Source organism: Myotis daubentonii, chromosome 15, assembly GCF_963259705.1.
Source record: "Myotis daubentonii chromosome 15, mMyoDau2.1, whole genome shotgun sequence".
Lineage (NCBI taxonomy): Eukaryota > Metazoa > Chordata > Mammalia > Chiroptera > Vespertilionidae > Myotis > Myotis daubentonii.
In genome coordinates, this window is record NC_081854.1 from 25180398 (window position 1) to 25198348 (window position 17951).

Below are 17951 nucleotides of genomic sequence, written 5' to 3' on the forward strand. Positions count from 1 at the left end.
TTATTCCAGCGATGCAACGCTGGTACAATATCCATAAATCAATAAATGTGATACATCACATAAACAAATTGAGAGATAAAAAATCACATAATCATATCAATTGATGCAGAAAAAGCATTTGACAAAATTCAACACCCTTTCTTGATAAAAATTCTCAGCAAGGTAGGAATAGAAGGATCATACCTCAACATAATAAAAGCCATATATGACAAACCCACAGCCAATATCATACTCAATGGGCAAAAACTAAAACCATTTCCACTAAGAACAGGAACAAGACAGGGATGCCCACTCTCACGACTCCTGTTCAACATAGTACCGGAAGTATTAGCCATTGTGATCAGACAAGAAGAAGAAATAAAAGGCATCCAAATTGGAAAAGAAGTACAACTGTCCTTATTTGCAGATGACATGGTATTGTACATAGAAAACCCCAAAGACTCCATCAAAAAACTACTAGACCAAATAAATGAATTCAGCAATGTAGCAGGATACAAAATTAACACCCAGAAGTCTATGGCTTTTCTATACACCAATAACAAACTCACAGAGAGAGAAATTAAAAAAGCAATCCCATTTACCATTGCAACAAAAAAATTAAGATACCTAGTAACAAATGTAACCAAGGAGACAAAGGACCTGTACTCAGAAAATTTCAGGACGCTAAAAAAAGAGGCAGAGGAAGACATGAACAAATGGAAGAATATACCATGTTCATGGACTGGTAGAATCAACATCATTAAAATCTCCATACTACCCAAAGCAATCTATAAATTCAACGCAATCCCCTTTAAAATACCAACAGCATACTTCAAAGACCTAGAACATATTCATCTGGAATAAAAAAAAGTACTCCGAATAGCTGCAACAATCTTGAGAAAGAAGAACAATGTTGGAGGGATCACAATATCAGATATCAAGCTATACTACAAAGCTACTGTTCTCAAAACTGCCTGGTAGTGGCACAAGAACAGACATATAGATCAATGGAAGAGAACAGAGAACCCAGAAATCAACACAGGCCATTATGCTCAATTAATAGGAGGCAAGAGCATACAATGGAGACAAGACAGTCTCTTCAATAAATGGTGTTGGGAAAACTGGACAGATACTTGCCAAAAAATGAAACTAGACCACCAAATTACACCATACACAAAAATAAACTCAAAACGGATAAAGGACTTAAACATAAGATGGAACACCGTAAAAATCTTAGAAGAAGCCATAGGCAGCGAAATAGCAGGCATTTGTCATAGCAATATCTTTACCGATACAGCTCCTGGGGCAATGGAGACTACGGAGAAAATAAACAAATGGGACTACATCAAAATAAAAAGCTTCTGCACAGCAAAAGAAACCATCAACAAAACAATAAGAAAGCCCACTGCACGGGAGAACATATTGGCCAATGTTATCACCAATAAGGGTTTAATCTCCAACATTTACAGGGAACTCATACAACTTAACAAAAGGAAGATAAACAATCCAATCAAAAAATGGGCAAAGGACCTAAATAGACACTTTTCGAAAGAGGACATTCAGAAAGCCAAGAGACATATGAAAACATGCTCAAAATCACTAATCATTTGAGAGATGCCAATGTGGTATCTTCTCATACCTGTCAGAATGGCTATCATCATCATCAACAAATCAACAAACAAGTGCTGGAGAGGATTCAGAGAAAAGGGAACCCTCCTTCACTGCTGGTGGAAATGCAGACTGGTGCAGCCACTGTGGAAAACAGTATGGAGTTTCCTAAAAAAACTAAAAATGGAACTCCTGCCGGGGTCCAACCCCAGCAGGTCCAGGGGTCCCCAAAGGTGTAGACGGAGTCGGCGAAGAAGGAATGACAGGGAGACAGCGTTCAGTTGATCAGCAGCCTAGCCAGGATCTCTAGCCAGGATCTCCAGCCAAGTTCTGGTCTGGATCTCCAGCAAAGTTCTGCTTCGGATCTCCAGCCAGGTTCTGTGTCCATGTTCTCTTGCTAGGTTCTGTCTCTAGGTTCGGTCTCCAGTTTCTGTCCAGGATCTTTTGCCATGTTCTCTCCCTAGGTAGGTTCTGTCTCCTTGGTTCTGTGTTCTAAGTTCTGTGTGTTTCTGTCTTGTTACAACTGTATTTATACCAGTTGATTCAATCCTATCAATCTCTATTACAAAGGTTAGGGCGTTTCTTATCTCCATTCCAGGGAGTAAAGATTATGTAGTTTAAGCATGATTGTTCGTAGTTAAAGTGATTAATTACCCGCCTGGCACTTAGTTGAGGGGTTTTATTCCCTCCCTAACTTCAGGGGAAAATCCCTACCTGGGGATTCAACCTTTCTCGGAGAGGTGACCTCGGTTAAAACACAGCGCCAAGAAGGTGAACAAACATATTAAGAACCATATGCCATATATGCCATGTCCCTTGAAACAGCAAGGATGGACTGGCTCCCGGCAAACTCCCATTTGACCCAGTGACCTCACTTCTAGGAATATATCCCAGGAAACCAAAATCACCAAACAGAAAGGATATATGCACCCCTATGTGCATAGCAGCACAATTTACCATAGCTAAGATTTGGAAACAGTCTAAGTGGCCATCAGCAGATGAGTGGATTTGAAAACTGTGGTACATCTACACAGTAGAATACTACGCTGCTATAAAAAAGAAGGAATTCTTACCATTTGCAACAGCATGGATGGAACTGGAGAGCATTATGCTAAGCGAAATAAGCCAGTAGGAGAAAGATAAGTACCACATGATCTCACTCATTTGTGGGATATAATGGACAACATAAACTGATGAAGAAAAATAGATCCAAAAACAGAGAAGCATCCAACAGACTGTCAAACCTCAGAGGGAAGGTGAGGGCGAGGGGGGGAGGTGGTTAGAGATCAACCAAGGACTTGTATGCATGCATGTAAGCATAACCATTGTACACAGACACTAGGGGGTGAAGGCATGTGCTGGGGTTGGAGGTGGCCCCGGAGAGGTCAATGGAGGGGAAAAGGAGACATATGTAATACTATATGTAATACTTTAAACAATTAAGAATTTTTAAAAATGAAACTATCGAGACACAGCGGACTCTCATAGCCAGTTAGCCTGGAGGTCAAATCACCCCTGGTATTGCCGACAACAATCAAGGCTTAACTACAACAAGACTGCACACAAAGACCACTAGGGGGTGCACCAAGAAAAGATAAAAAAAAATGTGGAAACAAAGAAACAGGACGCAAATGTCAGAAATGGAAGATATAGAGCTCAAAACCACACTTTTAAGGTCTCTCAAGAACTGTCTAGAAGCCGCCGATAAATGTAGTGAGATCCTCAAGAAATCTAATGAGACCCTCCATGTTGTGATAAAGAATCAACTAGAAATTAAGCATACACTGACTGAAATAAAGAATATTATACAGACACTCAACAGCAGACCAGAGGAGCGCAAGAATCAAGTCAAAGATTCGAAATGCGAAGAAGCAAAAAGCACCCAACTGGAAAAGCAAAATGAAAAAAGAATCCGAAAATACGAAGATAGTGTAAGGAGCCTCTGGGACAGCTTCAAGCGTACCAACATCAGAATTATAGGGGTGCCAGAAGATGTGAGAGAGCAAGATATTGAAAACCTATTTGAAGAAATAATGACAGAAAACTTCCCCTACCTGGTGAAAGAAATAGACTTACAGGTCCAGGAAGCGCAGAGAGCCCCAAACAAAAGGAATCCAAAGAGGACCACACCAAGACACATCATAATTAAAATGCCAAGAGCAAAAGACAAAGAGAGAATCTTAGAAGCAGCAAGAGAAAGAAACTCAGTTACCTACAAGGGAATGCCCATACGACTGTCAGCTGATTTCTCAACAGAAACCATGCAGGCCAGAAGAGAGTGGCAAGAAATATTCAAAGTGATGAATAGCAAGAACCTGCAACCAAGATTACTTTATCCAGCAAAGCTATCATTCAGAACGGAAGGTCAGATAAAGAGCTTCACGGATAAGAAAAAGCTAAAGGAGTTCATCACCACCAAACCAGCATTATATGAAATGCTGAAAGGTATTCTTTAAGAAGAGGAAGAAGAAAAAGGAACTCTTACCATTTGCCACAGCATGGATGGAACTGGAGAGCGGATAAATACCACAGGATCTCACTCATTTGTGGAATATAATGAACAACATAAACTGATGAACAAGGACTGATCCAGAGACGGAGAGGCATTGATTGGACTGTTAGGCTTTGGAGGGAGGGTAGGGGAGGGTGGGGGAAAGGGGGAAAGATCAACCAAAGGACTTACATGCAGGCATATAGGCCTAACCAATGGACACGGACAAGGGGGGGGGGGGGTTGAGGGCATGAGCGGGGGGGGGGGGGTAGAGGGTAACGTGGGGACAAGGACAAATATGTAATATCTTAATCAATAAAAATGTATTTGGGGAAAAAAAAAAGAAGAGGAAGAAGAAGAAAAAGGTAAAGATACAAATTATGAACAACAAATATGCATCTATCAACAAGTGAATCTAAGAATCAAGTGAATAAATAATCTGGTGATCATAATAGAATCAGGGACATAGAAAAAAAAATGAAACTATCTTCCTAAAAGTAATGAAAGCTAGACTACGACAATTTTGATTAGTCTCCAGTCACAGCATCACTTGGTCACAGTATAACTCACCTCACAGTCACAGCCAACCCTGGTTGTAATAAAGGGTCCACCCCCACCCCACTCACGGTCTCTGGAACCTACCACGCAGACATCCCGGTCACGCACAGGCACACACAACACACACGCTCTCTCTTACACACACACAGACATGCACTCTCATAATTACATCCCAAGCTGACGCAGCCATATAATCATGCACCCCCGCCCGCCCCATCACCTTCCTCAGCAGGTGATTCACAAGGGCCCGAGCCAGCTGCCTCTGCCTCTGCCTCTGCCTCTGCCTCCGCCTCCGCCTCCACCCGCACCCGCATCCGCACCCGCACCAGGAAACCTCCGGGCCTCCTACGTCCTTCCGCAACCCCGAACCCGTGTCCCCTCCACTCACCACGCAGATCACGGTGACCGCAGGGCTGGCGTGGAGTGAACAAGAAGTCGACGTCCATTAGCTCCCCCAGGGGCCTGTGACAAACGTAGCCCAAGCCGGAAAAGCGCGGACGGAGACACAAGCCGACCTGCGCTGCAGGAGCTGGGATCTCGGGCTCCAGACGCGAGGCCCTGCGGGCTCCTGGGAGCTCCGGCGCGCGCGGGAGTGCGCAGGCGCAGACGACCGACTCTGGGCCGGGGTGAGGTGTTTGGGTCCTAGACGCTTGAGTCTTAGGGGCCCTGGAGAAGGAGAGACCGGGAAGCCCGGGGCCAGGAGGTCAGACTAGGGAAGCGGGGCCCAGCCGAGAGGCCAAGGAGGAAACCGCGATCAAAGCCGGTCCTGGTTATTCAGAGAAGGGAGCTGGAACTGGGCCCGCGGTAACTAGACACTCAGATCTCTGAGCGGGGCCTCGGGCGTGGTCCGTGGGCGTGACCGTGAGGGTGACAATCGCTTGTGATCTGGAACGAGCTCTGCAAGGGGGGGTTGTGTCTGTTCGACTCTGAAGAAGCGTCTGGCAGCGAAGAAGCCGCACCGAAGGTGTGTTTGTGTGTGTGTGTGTGTGTGTGTGTGTGTGCCGAACGAGGCGGCCTCCTGCCCCAGATCGCTGCATTTTGGGTGCGTGCTAGTTTGCGAGAAGTTAGGGAGGATTGTGTGTGAAAAGTGGACGGTGTAATGTTGCTACCTGGGGTTTCTTCTGCCTTGGTCTATTTCGAGATCAGGTGTGAGTCGTATTTGAGGCTGTAGGTGATGATGGAGAAGCGAAAGTGATTTGCAATATGATTTTGAGACTTTGCCTGGAATTATGTAATGAATGTGCTGCCCGAGGTTGTGATATATGGGGGCTATGGGATGCTGGTTTGCTGAGGTAAGTTTGATTGACTGTAAACTATGCATGTGTTTGTAAACCACTGTTATTTTTTGTGATGGAGAAACTCTGCATGACCCCTGTCTAGTTGGGTATGTAAGATGTGATTACCTGAGTAGCGTTCATTAAATCTGCCTCCAAAATTGTAACTCAATAGCTATTTAGCAAATAAAATAGAGATATAAATATCGGAAAGGAAGAGGTAACAGTTTTGTAATTCCTAGATGGTAAGATTCATTGCAGGGAAACACCATATGAACTAAAAGTAATGTGTTAAAATGAATAGTGTCCCATAATTAGTGCTTTCAACACATATATCTCTGAGATTTCCTGCTTCTGGATGAAAGTGATGACAAGGTTAATAGCTTCTTTGGGCATTCTAAAATAATAAAGAGTATTTGGTACACTTTTAATCACAAGGCCCATCTTGTTTTAGTAATTAAAATAGTTATTTTGTGAATTAAAATATTCACTGTATCAATCTATACTTCTGACCTTATTTAGCAAAATACTATCCTTTCTGTGTAGAAGCCTATAGAATAGAAAGGTACATTTCTTTTCTTTTTCTTTTCTTTTTTAAAAATATATTTTATTGATTTTTTACAGAGAGGAAGGGAGAGGGATAGAGACTTAGAAACATCGATGAAAGAGAACCATAGATCAGCTGCCCCCTGCATACCCTGTACTGGGGATGTGCCCGCAACCAAGGTACATGCCCTTGACCGGAATCGAACCTGGGACCCCTGAGTTCGCAGGCCGACGCTCCATCCACTCAGCCAAACCCGTCAGGGTGGTACATTTCTATTTCCATACCTATACTACTAAAAAGTGTTGCTTACTATTAATATTTAAATTAGCTGTTAGGAAATTAATAATTAATATTTATTAGTGATAACTGTGCTTATTACATAGTGTGAAACAGATGAATCAATAAAGAGATGAAGTAGAAAATAGAAAGTCCAGATATTCTCAAGCAGATAGGGATATGGAATATGTGATAGAGATGGCATTTCACATAAATTGAGAGAATATGGATTATATGTTATGTAGTATTGCTAAACAATAAAACACTGGATAAAATCTTCACAAAGCAAAAACACTTTAATAGTCATATGAATAACTAAGAAAATTTATTTGCAACTTTAAGTAGGTAAAGCATTAATTTACTAAATTTAAAAATATAATATCAACAAATTAGGAAGTAAAAACCCATGGGGGGGGGGGGAAAGGCATATTATAAGAAGATGCCATCACATAAAGGAAATAAAAGCTTCTTTAAACTTATTTTTTAAAATTTTTATTTATTTTTTAATATATTTTTATTGATAAAGATATTACATATGTGTCCTTATCCCCATGTTATCCCCTAACCCCCGCTAAATTTTTATTTATTGATTTTAAAGAGAGGGGGATGGGGAGGGAGGGAGAGAGAGAGAGAGAGAGAGAAACATTGATTTGTTGTTCTACTTATTTTGGTTGATTCTTTTATGAGCCCTGACCGGGAATTGAACCTCAACCTTGGTGTATCAGGACAACACTCTAACCAACTAAGCTACCCAGCTAGGGTCTTCTTTAAAGTTATTAAAAGGAGCTTATTCTCACTCATAAGGAATGTGTAAATTAGAATTATAATATTGATAGTAGAGATTGAAAAATTATTGTCAGCTAGCTGCATTCATCAAGGTATGAGGAGGTATTCTTATGCACTACTGGTGGCAGTAGAAATTGGTAGAAAGTCCATGAAAAAAAAATAACTGGAAATATATAATAAACCCATCCTCTATGGAAGATGAAAGTAGATCTGTAGAGGGAATGTTCCCTCTCTCCAAGCCACAACAAATACCCAGAATTTATTCTACCCCACCAAGAGATTAGGTTTCTGATGTTGGTGACGGAGCAGGATTTGCCCAGTTAATTTATTTATTTATTTATTTTTTTTTTTTTATAAAAATATATTTTATTGATTTTTTACAGAGAGGAAGAGAGAGGGATAGAGAGTTAGAAACATCGGATGAGAGAGAAACATCGATCAGCTGCCTCCTGCACACCCCCTACTGGGGATGTGCCCGCAACCCAGGTACATGCCCTTGACCGGAATCGAACCTGGGACCCTTCGGTCCGCAGGCCGATGCTCCATCCACTGAGCCAAGCCGGTCAGGGCCCCAGTTAATTTATATCCTGGATTTATATGGGATACAGAGTGGACAAGTGCTGAAACGGCGAAAACAGATGTAGATTTAACTGAGTTATTCTGAGAGATCTAAGTCAAATATGGTTTCATATGGTTCCTTGTATCTTCCCATCTCTGCCTTCTCAGGACTCTTCCCTTTCCGAAAGAAGAGCTCAAAAGAGAAGGTTCATCTCTTGCAAATCTCACAGCTATGCCTCAGGTGAGATGATGTTTCCTCTCTTTCTGAAAAACTTGTTTTCAGATTATATGAACATTTATTTCCCTATTCTTAAATTTCTCGGATATGAGGGTTGGCATCCGTGAAACTAGCCTCCAGTAGGGCCTAGATTGGGTGGCCTAGGTACAAAATTTAAGGAGTACTCTCAGAGCTGTGCATCCCTAAATTTTGCACCATAGGTACCTTGCCTGCCTCAACCTAGTTACAGCTCTGTTCCCAGTTTCTCTTATTCCAACCAGATAAATGTAAGCCTTCCCCAAGTGCACTTTCTAGTTGGAGCCAATGTTCACATATAGATTGAGAATATCATCATTATTTCTGTCTTCTCACGAAAGTTACTGCTGAAACAGAAATGTATTATCTTGATCTAAATGGAGATATATTACTTGAATGAATCTAGTCCAGACATGGATTTGAGATCTAAGTTGTGAGGAGTAAAGGTGCAGACATGGAAAAACCTTGATCATACCCACTGACCTAGGTTTTGCAGTTATGGATAGCATTATGAGTTTGTGGTAAGATGTCCTGTTTTGTGAGGTTTTCAGGATATAGATTTATTTGCAAGCTTATCAGAAAACTGAGATTTTGCATTTCTCCTCTTTGATCCCCTATTTTCTCCATGTCTGCCAGCAATTTCTACAAACTGTGGCCTGCCAGTGAAAACATTTCTAGTATGTCAGTGCTGTTATAGATTTATTATAGTTTTTATTTCTTCTAATTTTTATATGTGGGTACAAGAGAAGGAAATGCCAATGCTAGCCCACTCTTAAAATATTCTACTTTTGAATCAAAGGTGATATAACGTCCTGTGTTCATATTGTTCTTTCAGAAGATTTATCTTCATCATCCAGTCTTTAAAATATTGGTTTTCCAAAAATGCTAATTGGTTCTCTTCTCTTCACTGTCTCTTTTTCTATATTCACAATCAAATTCACTGTAAAGGTTATACTGACCTGATTCTAATGATTCTCAAATACCTCTCTCTCAAATACCTCTCTCTATCCTAGACCTCTATCTAGAGCAGTGGTTCTCAACCTTGGCTGCACATTAGAATCACCTGGGAATCTTTTTAAAATCCTGATTTCTGGGCCTCATCCTTTGCAAGTTCTGTTTCTTCGTTATGGGGTGGGGGCCACAACATTAGTAACAAAGAAACAGAATTTCCAGAGGATGAGGCCCAGAAATCAGGATTTTAAAAAGATTCCCAGGTGATTCTAATGTGCAGCCAAGGTTGAGAACCACTGATCTAGGCAGTGGTCAGCAAACTGTGGCTCACGAGCCACATGCGGCTCTTTGGCCCCTTGAGTGTGGCTCTTCCACAAAATACCGACTTCTGCACATGGGCCACGAAGTTTCAATTGCACTGTACACACGCGCCCGCACGTGGTATTTTGTGGAAAAGCCACACTCAAGGGGCCAAAGAACCGCATGTGGCTCGCGAGCTGCAGTTTGCCGACCACTGATAGAGTGTCAGAACCATATATCCAACCTCCAACAGCTATCACCACCTGTATGTTCTATAGTCACTTCAAGTACATTTTCAAGGCTGACCTCATTACCAGCTTATACTTTCTTCTGTTTCCCATTTCCATTTTTTAGTCCCAGCAGCTACCCATTTGCTTATGCAGGTAACTGAAGAGCTATGCCTATTTTTTCCATTCTACAACCCATTTATGACCAATTCTGTTGTAACTCATCATACCAATCAGTAGTCCCATGTCTAGACCACTAATAACACCTTAATCTCGGAGACATCTCTAACAATGGTACCTTATTGTTTTTCTCACCTAACACATCTCAAGCCATCTCTAGTCTTCAAGATTATTGCCTCTAAAGTACAAAAGTTATTACATATGTGTTGACTTAATGTTTCTTCATTTTCTTTATACTCCATAAAGTAGTAGGCCCAAAGTGAAGTTTTAATTATAATGGAATGTACAAGACAGTGTATTGAAAGGAAGGAAAATACTACAGTTTTCATTCAAGAGCTCTAGTCATTAACAATGTGGATTTGCCATTAAAGCCTACTGGTAATTGATAAATACTCATCTGTTGTGAATGTTCTCAGTACATTTTTAAGACTACTGCTCTATTGGAAAAATACCTAATATTATTTCATAAATATACACACTGCCTATCTCCATGTACTTTTTCCTTCTTAGAGCTCAAAGACTCTTTCTTAAAAACTGTCTTTTATGTTTCCTGAATTTACTGTTTATTTTATACCCATGAATTTTAAAAGCGGATGCCCTATATTCCTACAAAACAAATGCATTGTGAACTTAAAAATTTTATGTCCTCAATGAAGCTTTGGAATACATAATGAAATTTTCCTTCACTTTGTAGCACTTTCCCTTGTTCACATTCCTATCATTGCATATGTAATATCTATTGAGTGTATAATGCAATGCCTCTCTCTTACCCTGCAACTTCTCATTATTGCAGTCAGAGTTTTATTCATTTTGGTCCACCAGGCAACCAATCACATTCAAAGCAAATAGTATGTTCTCATATATTTTTATCATGAGATAATAAGTAAATACAGGTGAATGTATTTTCAGAGAAAATGTTATGCAGTATAAAACAAAATAAGAAAACTAGTCTGACCACTAAACATGGTCAAAGGTAGATCTCCAATATCTAGTTTTCACTAGTTGCAATCACTTTAGGATGAACTAGAGTATGCCCTTACAGGGATCAGTGTCATTCAAGGATGTGACTGTGGACTTCACCCAGGAGGAGTGGCAGCAACTGGACACTGATCAGAAGGCTCTCTACAGGGATGTCATGTTGGAAAACTATTACCACCTTATCTCTGTGGGTAAGGAGAACTCCTTGAATCTTTCAGTGTCATGCATCTCCTTTCAAGAGTTTCTGAAACTTAATGGAATTTGAATTTCAGGGAACATAGTTGGTGAATCCCTTTGTGTTAGCAGAAAGTCTGGTATGTTCTCACTTGCTTAGTGCAAGGTGTTAACTTTGGTAAGATGTTAATGTATACCTTGTCTGCTGCCTTGAAGATATATCTTTCTCTTCCTTTAATTATTTTGAAGCCCAAGGAGATTAGGTTAAGTCTCATTTTTGAAAAATTTATTGAATTTATTGGGGTGACATTGGTTAATACAATTATATAGGTTTTAGGTATACAATTCTATAGTACATCATCTGCATCTTATATTGTTGTTCACCATCCCAAGTTAAGTTTCCTTCCATCACCATTTAATCTCCCCTTTACCTTCTTCCACCTCTTCCCATCCCACTTTCCCTCTTGTAATCACCATACTGTTATCTGTGTTTTTGAGTGTTTTTCTTTGCTTAATCCCTTCACCTTTTTCACCCAGCCCCAAGCCCCTTTCCATCTAACAGTTGTCAGTGTGTTCTCCATATCTGTGAGTCTATTTCTATTTTATTAGTTTATTTTGTTTGTTAGAGTCCATATATAAGTGAAATCATATGGTACTAGTCTTTCTCTGACTGGCTTATTTCACTAGTATTATATTCTCCAGGTCCATCTATGCTGTTGCAAAAAGATAAGATTTCCTTTTTTTTTTTTTTTTTACAGCTGAGTAGTATTCCATTGTGTAGATATACCACAGCTTTTTTATCCACTCATCTACTGATGAACACTTGGGCTGCTTTCAGATCTTGACTATCCTATCTAATAAAAGAGAAACATGGTAATTAGCCATACCTCTGCTACCCTTCCCATTGGCTAATCAGGGCGATATGCAAATTAACTGCCAGCCAAGATGGCAGCCGGCAGCCAGGCACCTTGAAGCGAACATGAGGCTTGCTTGCTTCAGTGACAGAGGACTCCAACATTCCCCGCCTGCCGCTGCCGGCCTCTGAGCTTGCAGTTTGAAACATTGTTACAAATATAGAAGCTAAACAAAACCCCAGAAACCTGCTTTCAGCCAGCTGGGATCTCAGAGCTGGAGTTGAAACAGTGTTTCGATTATAGAACCCAAACAAACCAGATACCTGCTTTCAGCAGCCAAGGCCTAAGATCTGGAGCCAAGCCTCAGAACTAAAGCTGGCCTGAATAAAAAAAAAGAAAAAAGAAAAAAAGGAGCACTTGGGAGCTTCCGTCACCCGCCAGCCTGAAAACAGCCCTCAGCCCCTCATCCAGGCTGGCCAGGCACCCCAGTAGGGACCCCCACCCTGATCCAGGACACCCTTCAGGGCAAACCAGCCGCCCCACACCTGTGCACCAGGCCTCTATCCTATATAGTAAAAGGGTAATATGCCTCCCAGCACCGGGATCAGCAGAGCCGCGAGGCCTCCCAGCACCGGGATCAGCATGACAGGGGGCAGCTCCCAAACCCCCTGATCGCCCTGCAGCTCTGAGTGTGACAGGGGGCGGGGCCACAACCTCCCTATTCGCCCTGCTCTGTTCGTGACAGGGGAAGGCACCCCAAACCCCTGATCAGCCCTGCTCTGTGCCTGATACGGGGGAGCTCCCCAACCCCCTGATTGCCCTGCAGCTCTGCGTGTGACAGGGTGTGGTGCCCCACCTCCCCACCCCCCACCACGGGCCCTGCTCTGTGTGTGACGGGGTAGAGCCATAACCTCCCCATCGGCCCTGCCCTGAGTGTGACAGTGGCGGTGCCCCAACCCCCTGGTCTGCCCTGCTCTGTGTGTGACAGGGGGCAGTGCCCCAACTCCCCTATCGGCCCTACTCTGTGAGTGACAGGGGGGAGCTCCTCAACCCCCTGATAGGCCTTGCTCTGTGCGTGACAGGGGGGAGCTCCCCAACCCCCTGATCGACCCTGCTCTGTGCGTGACAGGGTACAGAGCCCCAGCCCCCCTAATGTGCCCTGCTCTGTGAGTGACAGGGGGCAGCGCCCCAACCCCGATTGGCCCTGCTCTGTGCATGACAGGGGGTGGCGCCGCAACCTCCCCATCGACCCTGCCTTGAGTGTGACAGGGGGCGGTGCCCCAACCCCCCAATCAGCCCTACCCTGAGCGTGACTGAGGGTGGCATCGCAACCTCCCAATCTGCCCTGCTCTGTGCATGACAGAGGGTGGCGCCCCAACTCCCCAATCAGCCCTGCTCTGAGCCCAACCAGGGGCTGCACCTAGGGATTGGGCCTGCCCTCTGCCACCCAGGAGCAGACCTAAGACAGCAGGTCATTATCCCCCGAGGGGTCGCAGACTGCGAAAGGGCACAGGCTGGGCTGAAGGACCCTGCCCCCTCCCCCCGAGTGCACAAATTTTTGTGCACCGGGCCTCTAGTCTACACTAATCAAAGAGAAACATGCAAATTGGTCATCACTCTACTACGCCCACCAGCCAATCAGGGTGAGTATGCAAATTAACCCAACAAAGATGGCAGCAGCCATGGAGTTGGAGCGAGCACGAGGCTTGGGTTGCCCCTGGCGACAGAGGAAGCCAAGCTTCCCGCCCGCCCTGGCTGCCGCTGAAGGAGAAGCCTGGCAACCCAGGCTTCCAGCTGGCCCTGGCCTCCACTCAAGGAGGGGCTGGGGGCCTGGGTCGCCAGGGGGCATGGACAGCCTGAAAACAGCCCTCAGCCCCTCACCTAGGCTGGCCAGGCACCCCAGTGGGTCCCCCAACCTGAAGGGGCTGTGGCCAGCCTGAAAACCACCCTCAGCACCTCTACCCAGCCTGGCCACGCCCCCCCAATGGGGACCCTCACCCCATGGGGGTATGGCTGGCCTGCAAACCACCACAACAAGCCCCTCGCCCAGGCCACCTCACGCCCTAAGGGAACCCCCACCCTGATCCGGGACACCCTTCAGCGCAAACCAGCAGGCCCCCACCTGTGCACCAGGCCTCTATACTAATAAAAAGGTAATATGCTAATTAGACTGGGAGACCTTCCAGGAGACCTTCCGGATGTTCTTCTTGACAAAGCCATGGTGGCGGGGCCGAGGTAGAGGCGGTTAGAGGCCAAGAGGGGAGGGCAGTTGTGGGTGATCAGGCCAGCGGGGGAGGCAGTTGCGGGTGAGCAGATCAGCAGGGGGGCCAGTTGGGGGTGAGCAGGCCGTCAATAGGGGTCAGTTGGGGGTGATCAGGACTGTGCGGGGGCAGTTTTCAGTGAGCAGGCCATTGGGGGGACAGTTGGGGGTGAGCAGGCCAGCAGGGGGGACAGTTGGGGGCAAGCACACTGGCACAGGGGGCTGTTGGGGGTGATCAGGCTGGCGGAGGGGGGGCATTTAGGGGCAAGCAGGCCTGCGGCGGTGGCAGTTGGGGGCAAGCAGGCCGGCAGGCAGAGTGGTTAGGGGCAATCAGGCAGGCAGGCAGGTGAGCGGTTAGGAGCCAGCAGTCCCAGATTGTGAGAGGGATGTCTAACTGCTGGTTTAGGCCCAATCCCTGTAAACCGGCAGTAAGACATCCTTCAAGGAGTCCCAGATTGAAGAGGGTACAGGCTGGGCTGAGGGACCCCCCCCCCCCCATGTACAAATTTTGTTCACCAGGCCACTAGTCCTATATAATAAAAGGCTAATATGCAAATTGATCAAATGGCGGAATGACCCATCGCTTTGACACACACTGACCATGAGGGGGCAGATGCTCAACGCAGGAGTTGCCCCCTCGTGGTCATTGCACTCCCACAGGGGGAGCTCCACTCAGCCAGAAGCTAGGCTCACGGCTAGGGAGTGCAGCGATGGTGGCGAGACCCTCTCCTGCCTCCACAGCAATGCTAAGGATGTTCGACTGACTGCTTAGGCCTGCTCTTGAGCAGGCCTAAGCCGTCAGTCAGACATCCTGAGGGCTCCCAGACTGCAAGAGGGCACAGGCCAGGCTAAGGGACCCCCCTGAGTAGACAAATTTTGTGTGCTGGACCTCTAGTTATAAATAATGCTGCTATAAACATAGGGGTGCATATATATTCTTTTGAATTAGTGTTTCAGATTTCTTTGGATATATTCCCAGAAGTGGAATTGCTGGATCATAAGGCAGGAATTATGCTCACTGATATCAAACTATACTACAAAGATACAGTAATCAAAACAGCATGGTACTGGCATAAAAACAGACATAGATTAATGGAACAGAATAAAAAGCCTGGAAATATGTCTCATTTTTTTATTATCAGGGTTTCACATGACTAAACCTGATATGATCCGCAAGTTGGAAGAAGGAAAAGAACTATGGACAACAGAGAGAATTTTTTCAAGTCAGAGTTATTTAGGTGAGTCTGTACAGATAAAGACCAGTGAACTCAGGCAGTTGACATCTTTGAATGTTTTTAGGGATATATATGTTTTTTAATTGTGGTAAAATACATAAAATTTACCATCTGAACTATTTTTAAGCATATAGTTCAGTGGCATTAATGCAATTATTACTACCATCTATCTCCAGAAATATTTTCATCTTGCAGAACTGAAACTCTGTACTCATTAAACAGTAATTCCCATTTCCCCCTCCCCTTTGGCTCTGGCAACCACCGTTCTACTTTCTATCTCTGTGCATCTGACTACTTTAGGTACTTCATGTAACAGAAATCATATGGTATGTGTCCTTTTTTGCGACTGACTTATTTAATTTAATATAATGTCTTCAAGGTTCACCCATGTTGTAGTATGTATGTCCTTTTGAAGGCTGAATAATATTCCTTTGTATGTACATACCACAATTTGCTTATCCATTCATCTGTCAGTGCTCACTTGGATGGCTTCCACCTTTTGGCTTCTGTGAATAATACTGCTACAAAAGTGGGTGTACACGTATCTATTTGAGTCACTGTTTTCAGTTCTCTTGGGTATAAAACCAGAATAGAGTTGCTGGATTATACAGTAATTCTGTTTAATTTTTTGAGGAACTGCCATGCTGTTTTCCATAGTGGCTACACAACTAAACGTTCCCACCAGCAATGTATAAGGGTTCCAGTTTCTCCACATCTTCACCAACACCTATTATTTTCTGGTGTTTTTGATAGTAGCCATCTTCCTAAGGCTTGAGATCTTTGAAGAGCCTATACATGATTGCCTTCCATAGCTCTATAGTCTAAATTTAGTTTGAATATCATTCCCCATGTAAGTGCTTTCTTTGTTGCCTTAGTGCATACAGATATTAGTTGTTATTATCTTACCAAGAATTCACTCCATGTTTGTAGGTATAAAGTACATAGAGATCTTAAGTGTTAAGCTCTTTGAGTTCTGACAGAAATAAAAGCCATGTATCTCATGCCCCAGTCAAAATAAAGGACACTTCCATTAGCCTATTATATTCCATCAAGCCTCTTCCAAGTCAGTCCCTCCCACTAGGACAATCACAGTTGTGATTTCTACCAGCATAAGTTAGTTTTGTCTATTCTAGATCTTTTTCATGTATACTTTCTTTCACTCTGCTTAATGTCTGAGAGATTTATACACATTTTTGCATGTCTAAGTAGTTTATTTTAATAGTAGAATAGTATTCAATTATATGAATTCACCAGTTTATTTATGTCTCTCCTAATAATAGACATTTGAAATGTTCCAGTTTGGGGCTATTGTGAATAAATTACTGTGAACATACTCTAATGCACTTTTATGGACATGTATATGCTTCTCAGTAGAAACCTAGCAGTTGATATTGTTCATTCAAAAGGCAGTATAAATTTTACTTTTTTAAGAAACAGTCAGTTTTTAAAAGTTACTACACCATTTTAAAGTTTTACCAGCAATATATGAGAATTTTGATTGTTATCAATATTTTCATTATGGTCATTCTGAAAGATATAGAAGTATATTTTTGCAGTCAGTTTATATTGAAAACCTTTTCAAGTGCTTTTAATATCTTCTTCAGAGGTGCCTATTTAAATGTTTTACCCATTTCTTATTGGATGATATATTTTTACCTTGAATAATAGGAATTTTTTTATGTAGTTTGGATAAAAGTATTTTGTTTGTTATAGGTATTGCAAAAATTCCTCTAGTCTGGGGCTTGCCTATTCATTTTAATGGTGTCTTTCAATGAGCATAAGTTTTTAACTTTGATGAAGTCCAGTTTATTATTATTTCATTTATAATTATTTCTTTGACCTATCAAACAAATATTTGTCTTCTCCGGGGTTCTGAAGATAGTTCTCTGTATTTTCTTTTAGAAATGTTAGTTCTGTGGCCCACCTCATGTTAAGAGTTTTTTATAATTGTAAAGTAAGGGTAGATAATCTGTTTCCTTTCATATGGATATCAATTTGTCTCATCACTTGGTGAATGAAATTGCTCTGTTAATCTTATCATAAATTGTGTCAGTCTATTTTTAGACTATTCTTTCCTTTGATATGTTTTAAATCCTATCATCAATGCCATGTGGTCTTTGATTATTTTAGCTTTATTATACGTCTTTGTTAAAAATATGTTTTTATTGATTTCAGAGAGGAAGGGAGAGGGAGAGAGAAATAGAAACATCAGTGATGAGGGAGAATCATTAATCAGCTGCCTCTTGCATGCCCCCTACTGGGAATAGAGCCTGAAACCCGGGCATGTACCCTGACCAGGAATTGAACCATGATTTCCTGGTTCATGGATTGGTGCTCAGCCAAGCTATAATAAGTCTTGAAGTCAGAGTAAGTCCTCTAAATTTCTTCTTTTTAAAAATGTTTTGGCTATTCTAGGTCATTTTCTTTTTAAAATACATTTTAAAATCAATTTGTAGATTCCT

The 17951-nt window shown here is 42.9% G+C and overlaps 1 protein-coding gene across 15 annotated transcripts in view; it reads left to right on the top strand.

Annotated features, from left to right (window-relative positions):
- Nucleotides 1-4956: 4956 nt before the first annotated feature.
- ZNF382 (zinc finger protein 382) overlaps nucleotides 4957-17951 on the top strand; it is a 50713-nt gene continuing 37718 nt past the window's right edge. For 2 of the 15 annotated variants that reach the window (XM_059666900.1, XM_059666897.1), the window contains exons 1-4: nucleotides 4957-5440; nucleotides 8246-8318; nucleotides 11073-11157; nucleotides 15397-15492. Coding sequence is in view for 14 of the 15 variants with exons in the window: in XM_059666897.1 (XP_059522880.1) it covers nucleotides 8310-8318; nucleotides 11073-11157; nucleotides 15397-15492 (190 nt within the window). In the remaining variant the exon portion in view is untranslated. The other 13 variants (XM_059666890.1, XM_059666894.1, XM_059666891.1 and 10 more) reach the window with 13 other exon arrangements.